Raw genomic sequence first — 7,377 nt, 5'->3', positions numbered from 1 at the left:
TTTTCTTGCATGATAGTGACTGGAATGGGTCAAAGTTCAAACCAACAACTGCAAATGTTTGAAAGACAGTAAAATCTACTCCAATGTGTCTCAAACTTCACAAAAATTATGTATTTAAAAGTTACTCTCTTGCGATCACAAACCAAACATTAGCTGTGGAATAGTACTTTTGTTTAAGACAAAACTGTGGCGTTTGTCTGAGCTGATATGTGACATCAGAGAAGCCCGTAGCAACATTAGTGACCGAAGCAAGGTTTTGTGTAGAAAAAACAATATTCACCAAAACACAAACCATCTGTAAACCAAAAATATTCAAAATATTCTGACCTGATCAGTTGGAGGACATGAGCAGTGATCTGTTAATGAGGTCCGATTAGGTGGAGGCAACAGGAAGAGCGTTTGGTGGCGCTGCAGGACGTCCAGCCGTGAGATTTAAATCTATAAAAGTAAAAACATAAGAAATGTTTCATTCATTATTATTATTTTACCTGTTCAGTACACTGCAACAACAAACTATTTTGGTCTAATTTCTACTGCAAATATTTMTGTACACTTGAAATAATTACAAGTAACTTTTCAGCAAGAACTAGGAGCTTGTTTTAAGTAAATAATTCCATGATGAAAAAGTATTAGGTCTACTTGCAGATTATTTCGCTTAAACAAGATATTTCCCCATGTTACAAGAATTATTTACTTAAAATAAAAAGGTCGTTATGATGCCAAGTTGACAATAATTGTGGGATCCACTCAGTTTTCATCATCAGCRGATCAGAAGRTTCCTCTATGRTCCATTTCTTGTTGGTCTTCTTCACCTGTTACAAAAACATTTAACACAGATGTCATTCCAGCAGTCCAAACTCCATCATTCTAACCATGGCAGCAATTCAGAAATCATTTTGTTTGTACTTTGTTCATTTCTTATTCACTGAGCGATTTCTACGATTTTAACATTCCAGTTTTTCAATCATGGTTGTAAAAAATGTGATGGAATCAATAAAATTTAATCAAATAATTGCTAATTCTGGATCCAATATTTAGTGATAAGTAAAATCTGACAGCTCAACAGATGTTRCTGGCATCACAGTGATATAAAAGCCTACAATGTTAAGCAATGGTGCACTGACTGCTGTATTTTGTTGTCCATTATTAAGCTCTGTGTTTGGCTAGCTAGCTAGCCTAAATGCTACAATACTCTGCTAAATAACTAAAGCAACAGGTAATTTAATTACATAAGTTTTACTTCACCTGGTAGTCTCATTTTTCCTCTTCTTCTCTCTCTCTTTTCTTCCTGGGGCARCAAACAATTGACGTTTTGATATGACGCTTTCTGAAGTTATTTCCATTACAAAACTACAAATCGGTGCAAAGCAGCAGCAGTGGAGGAGGGATGGGCGCCAGGTGCAGGAGCAAACCAACAAGTAAAGAAAGAGGGTGGGGCTAAGCAAATAATCATTATATTTAGATGTAGTATTTAATATTTTTAGCTATGCAGCTAAGTCAGTGCAGAATCTTACATATTTGAAGTTACATTAATATTACTTTTTTGTTTGTTTGTTTGTTTTTCTCTTTTTTTATGGGGCCTGCTAGTCTCCTCGTACCCTGAGCATTTGTCTATGCTACCTAAAAAATAATCTGTCCCTTGTGAAAGATGATCAATGAAGGAAGACTAAAATGGGTGTGAAGTTCATCTAAATTTGTAGGAAAATGTTTTTTATATATAATAAATCTTAACGTAATTTAGCCTGGATTTGTGCTGTTGCTGTTGTACATATAAACCACTCAGAATCATGTCATATTAAAAGGAACATCTGTAAAATCCGGTATTTTATGCCCCAACTACTCATTTTGCATTGTTAAGCTTGTACTTTTAATTTTCCTTTTACAGTGAACAAAGTTCATATATGTTTCTAAAGGTCTGTTGTTTTGTGATGTTGACTTGAATTTTTTATTATTTATTTTTTTAAAGCATTTGCTTAATCATTTGCTCTTCTGCAAACAGATTGTTTAATCTGTTCCTCCAACAAATTTGATGATTTGTGCTGATTTGATGGTTTTGATTAACTTCCAATGTTCTCTGAAATTGAAAATGTTATTTTTTTATGCTGTCGGAATCTGTGGTTTATGTTATGCCTTTATGCTTATGAGCTATACGTGTAAAATAATGTCACAGAAGTCACTTCTGAGCACCAGCTTCCCTGCAATCCTGCAAGGATAAGCCGGTATTGACAAAGGATGAATGAAAGGATGCTTTCCTTAAAAATCTAATGTAGGCGTTTCTAAACTTTTCAGATCCACTCCTTATAAGTCCTTCTATGACACCATTCAGCTGTGGCACATGTCTTGCAAACTTAGTCCCTTCGCCCATATTTCTTATCTTTTACTATCCTTTAATCTCCTGCTTCCGGATGGCGTGGGAGTTGCATTCTGTCTAGCGGACAAAGGGCAAAGGGTGCAGTTGGACTCATCCGGAGCCACCATTTATGATTAGCAAGTTTTGGAGTGGAGTACAGAGAACCAGTGCATGCACAAAAATAACCAATTTTACCTCCTCCGGGATCTGATTTACTCTTAAAGTAAAAAAAAAAATCCCAAGTGTAGATGTGTTCATGTTTCAGATACTTGACAAAGACAGTTGAGTCTAAATCACTATCATCTGTTGTTGTGCTTGATGTCAGTACAGAATAATCCAGTGAAAGTTTGTGAGAACGTGAGTCATCTCTCTTCAACACTTGATCTTTGATACGCCTCTGTCACGAGAGCTATATGTGGAGGGAGGAGTAGAAAAGAGAGAGAGAGAGAGAGAGAGAGAGAGAGAAGAGGGATTTTGTGAATGAACTTCAGATTCAAATCAGATGTTGTCTTGAAAGCGTCTTAAGGGCTGTGTACGGATGTGGAAAGTTTTAGCCAAAGTTGAGGGTTTTCAATCACCTTGTCATGTATTTGTGTCTTTACTTTGTCCTGGGACTGCTCTCATCAAAAGGTATGTGTGGAAGAAAGTTTGAAGTTATTTCCTCTGGATTTCTTCTAATGAGCTACAAATGTACCTATATTGAATGTGTTGTGGAACGCAGTAAACAGGCATTGGCGACTTATTTGCAATAAAGTAAATCACCAAAAATGCCATTTAAAGTGAGATTTTATTTCACTGGAACTAATGAAAGTTTTTAAAGTGGGGAACGTTTTCTAGTTTCTTTTTACATTCTGTGTTGCAGTGTAAACAGTTAAAGTGCAGCTACTCCAATTTTTTTTTTTAAACGAATACCAGCTTAAACCAGTTATACTGGTATTAAATTTAACATGAGGTGAGGTTTAGGTTTGCTTGACGCGTTGAGTCATTGTGTGGAATGCTTTTATTTCATTTTACACGTAAGACGGGATTTCCATCTTTCGTTAACTGATCTGCTTTGGCTCCAACATTCAGGCTCAAGTTCAACACTTCTGTTTACTTTAATTATCTCTCTGCCCCATTTACTCGTAATAATAGTTTGTTCAGTGGTATCTGATGTCAGGCAGGGTTATAGAAGCAGGTGTTGAAACGTGATTTTGAAATGTAACACAGGATAACAGAGGTATATCTGATACCGCTGAGCAGTGGCGCAACTACACATTATTTAGGTAGATGCGAAAACATTCATCATAACCCCCCCCCCCCATCCGGGAAGAAACGTCAGGTTGAAGGAGCGACGTTCACTCGCGGCCCCCCCAGGGAACGATATGTGAAAGGTAAAACTCGCTATATTTACCTCATTATGTGCGCGAGGTGAAGGAGCGTGAGGCGCGCTGAAGTGTGTGGGAAAACATCATTGGCGCTCCGCCCCCTCCAGACTGGGTTTTGGCGCCCTCTCTGGTGCTGCGCCCCTATGCGTTGCATACGCTGCATACCCACTTTTTGCGCCACTGCCGCTGAGTCTTGTGGCAACGCCTGTAGCCCCCATTGCTGCTTGAAACACTGTGAAATATTTTCTCTTTTAAAGATTATCTTAAGGTTGTATAGTTGTGCAGCTGGTAACACTGCTGTCTTTGAGCAGGAGGAATCTGGGATTCCCAGCCTGGGGTCGTCATGCATGGAGTTTCCAGACATGCCTGCGTTCTTTCTGGGTGTGTTGGCTTCCTCCATTGATCCAAAGCATGACTGTTAGTTTTGTTGGGTCCTCTAAATTAACGTTGAGATAAAGAAGAATGTAAATTGTCATTTATTGTGTGTGTGTGTGTGTGGTCATGTGATGGACTGACCTTATTTCCTGGGTGCACCCAACCTTTTGGCCAATGATTGCTGGAGAAAGTCACCAAACACAGCAACCCTGCAAAGATAAAGCATTATAGCTTTGCAGGCTCCAGCCAACTCACAGAGCAGACTTAATACAAAACATTACAATAGTTGCCAGAATAACCTTTAATTTGTACTTCTGGCTGTGTTGTGCCTTGTGAATGCCTGATATGCTGTAGTTCCTGAGCATGCTCAGTATACAGAGAGACAGAGATGTATTATTGTTAGTTCTTATTGGTGGTGGTAGAAGGCCGAGCCGTGCTCTCTGATGTAAACAGAGAGAACGTGAGTGACGTCTGTGAAACTGATGACGGTTTATTTTTGACAGTCTGGTGGATTTATTTGCTTGATCCATTCAACTTGCCGGGTTGTGCAACTGAACCAACATTCCTGACTCTCAACAAGGTCACACCTAATCTAACCTAACCTAACCAGTCCTGATGTAAATCCGAGATGTGAGCTCTAACCTCTGGGACACACAGACATGAAAACATTTTCTGAACCACTTTCATTGTTGATGTTTCAACAGGAACTTCTGCCATTGAGGGGAAAACTGTGGCAATACTTGAAGTAGAAAGAAACAACTATTTACAGACCGGTGTGTTTGGGCTTGTGGTTGTCACCCTGAAGAAGGCCACAAGCTGAAACATGTTGGTCTGCAAATAAAGCTGGGTTTTAGCTTTAGTTACTTCAGCAGATCTTTGACCCTCTCTTTCATCCTTGTCCCTCAGTGGGGTCAGGAGGGTTGCTGGTGCCTCTCCAGCTAACGTTCCGGGCGAGAGGTGGGGTCACCCTGGACAGGTCGCCAGTCTGYCGCAGGGCAACACAGAGACACACAACCATGCACACACACACTCACACCTAGGGGCAATTTAGAGAGGCCAATTAACCTGACAGTCATGTTTTTKGRMYTGTGGGAGGAAACCGGAGTACCCGGAGAAAACCCACACATGCACAGGGAGAACATGCAAACTCCATGCAGAAAGACCGGGGCCGGGAATCGAACCCAGAACCTTCGTGCTGCAAGGCAACAGATCTACCAACTGCGCCACTGTGCAGCCCGGGAATTGGAAAAGAACAGGAATAACAGTTTTTTGTCCCAAAATGGGGAAATTTCTGCACAGCAGAACCAACGTGACCAACGTGACAGGCAATCAACACAAGAAGATTCATACAAAGATATAAATATACAAACATATGAAAACAAAAATACTGTTACAGCAAGGACAAGATTTCAACATAAATATTGTATAGCTATGAAAAGTAGTATATCCCAGTCCAAAATAATGAGCAACTGAGTAGGTTAATTTAATTTTATTGCACAAAATGTGCAGGTCAACTAATTATATCAACATTCCTTTCATATCTGTAGTGATGCAAGTGATGCTGAAACGTCAGAGTAACAACCACGGGAATTTCCCTTCGCATTCAATTACACTGCAGAATGTAGCCAAGAATTTGAAGATGACATTTGTTCATGATCATAACTTTATGTTCCTCCTGGGTTTAGCTGTGTACTTCTTGACTAACCAAATATTTCCTGAGTACATCTGTTTTAAAAGTTGCACAACATTCAAAATCTTACGGTTTTATTTTGTACACAGAGAAACAGACGGTAGTGAAACTGACAGTTTATTTTTGACAGCCTAGAGGATTTATTTGCATGATCCATTCAAGTTGCCAGGCGGTGCATGCGAACCGTACCTCTGGGAGTGGAAAAGTTTAATCTGCTTGTAATCTGATCACACCCTGAAAGAGCTGCAAACCTGCCGGATGTTATCTTATGCACGCACGAGTTACTATTTTATGCTTTGCCCAAACAAGTTGTCAGAATCTCGTGGCTAATATGCTTGCTTCTTCTCACTTGATGGGAGTGTCGTCTGTGCAAAAAAGTGGGTCGATACAGGCTGTGAGGAAAGTACAGGATTGCATAATCAGGTGAAAAATGGGGAAGTATCTGCAGAGTTTCTTCAGAAATCTGGTTGGTTTTGGATTAAGAGTAAAATCAGTTTTTGTGATTGAAACAGAAAATCTCTATCAACGAGAGGGAAGAGTTTTATTGCATCTTACATTCTTAATCTCGTCTTGCAGGTTGTTTCTCTGGAGATCCTAACCCCGAGAAGGTCGTGGCCTTTGCAGGTGAGAATGCCATCTTGCCCTGCAGTTTGAAAACCTCTGGCAGCGATGATTTGCCGACAGTGGAGTGGTCCAAGGAAGGCCTGAAGCCGAACGTGGTCTTCTTGTACCGCAATGGCTTTGAGACGTTTGAGATGAAGAACCTGGCCTTTGAGTTCAGGACGAGTCTCTTCATGAGAGAGGTGAAAAACGGGAACTTCTCGCTGAGGATCTCCAACCTGAAGCCGTCAGACGCCGGGATCTATCAGTGTTTGATCATCCAAGGGAACGGAAGCAGAGAAACCACCGATGTGCAGCTGGTTGTTGGTATGACAACTTCTGTTAGCCTTCTCTGGCAGGCTCAACGCTTTCCAAATGAATTCTGGATTTTAATGTTAATTTCTCCAGCTGCAGTGTCTGACCCAAGGCTTTCAGTGGATTCTGATGAGAACCAGAGAGTGACGGCGGCCTGTGAGGCGACCTGCTGGCTACCAGCTCCGCTGATGGAGATTGTGGATGAAAAAGGGAACAACATCACAGACACTGTGGAGATACGAAGAGCTGATCCCACTGAATGTTACACAGTGAGGCAAACGGCCACCGTGCAGAGTCACACAACCAGGTAGCAGAACAAGTATTCATGTTTTTTCCTGTTTCTAGCTTATAACTCAACTCTGAACAAGAAAGGCAGGATATCTTTTAGTCATTCAGTCAATTAACCAACCAACTATTCAACTATCTACCTGCTTATTGTTAAACGTTGTCAACTTGAAACATTGAGCTACCTGCTTTTCTTTTCCTTACCTTCCTATTACCAGAACATAGAGCAAGACATTATTTCACACTGGAGTTACTAGTGGGGTCCAAAGATTAAACTGGGCAAAAAGTAAAATGTACTCAAGTAAAAGTCAAAGTACCACATTAATATTTTACTTAAGTAAAAGTAAAAAAGTCCTGGCTTTTAAAAATACTTAAGTATTAAAAGTAAAAGTACT

The 7,377-nt window shown here is 40.2% G+C and overlaps 1 protein-coding gene across 1 annotated transcript; it reads left to right on the top strand.

Annotated features, from left to right (window-relative positions):
* Positions 1-948: 948 nt before the first annotated feature.
* LOC103460934 (butyrophilin subfamily 1 member A1-like) lies at positions 949-7,004 on the top strand (the record flags this gene model as incomplete). Its single annotated transcript, XM_008403247.1, has 3 exons — positions 949-2,980; positions 6,359-6,709; positions 6,791-7,004. Coding segments are annotated over exons 1-3 (611 nt in total), but the record flags the coding sequence as incomplete, so codon positions are not given.
* Between the last annotated feature and the right edge of the window lie 373 nt (positions 7,005-7,377).

The sequence above is a fragment of the Poecilia reticulata genome, unplaced genomic scaffold (assembly GCF_000633615.1).
Source record: "Poecilia reticulata strain Guanapo unplaced genomic scaffold, Guppy_female_1.0+MT scaffold_348, whole genome shotgun sequence".
Classification (NCBI taxonomy): Eukaryota; Metazoa; Chordata; class Actinopteri; order Cyprinodontiformes; family Poeciliidae; genus Poecilia; species Poecilia reticulata.
Note: the sequence above shows the minus strand (reverse complement) of the source record. Positions and strands in the feature narration are given on the sequence as shown.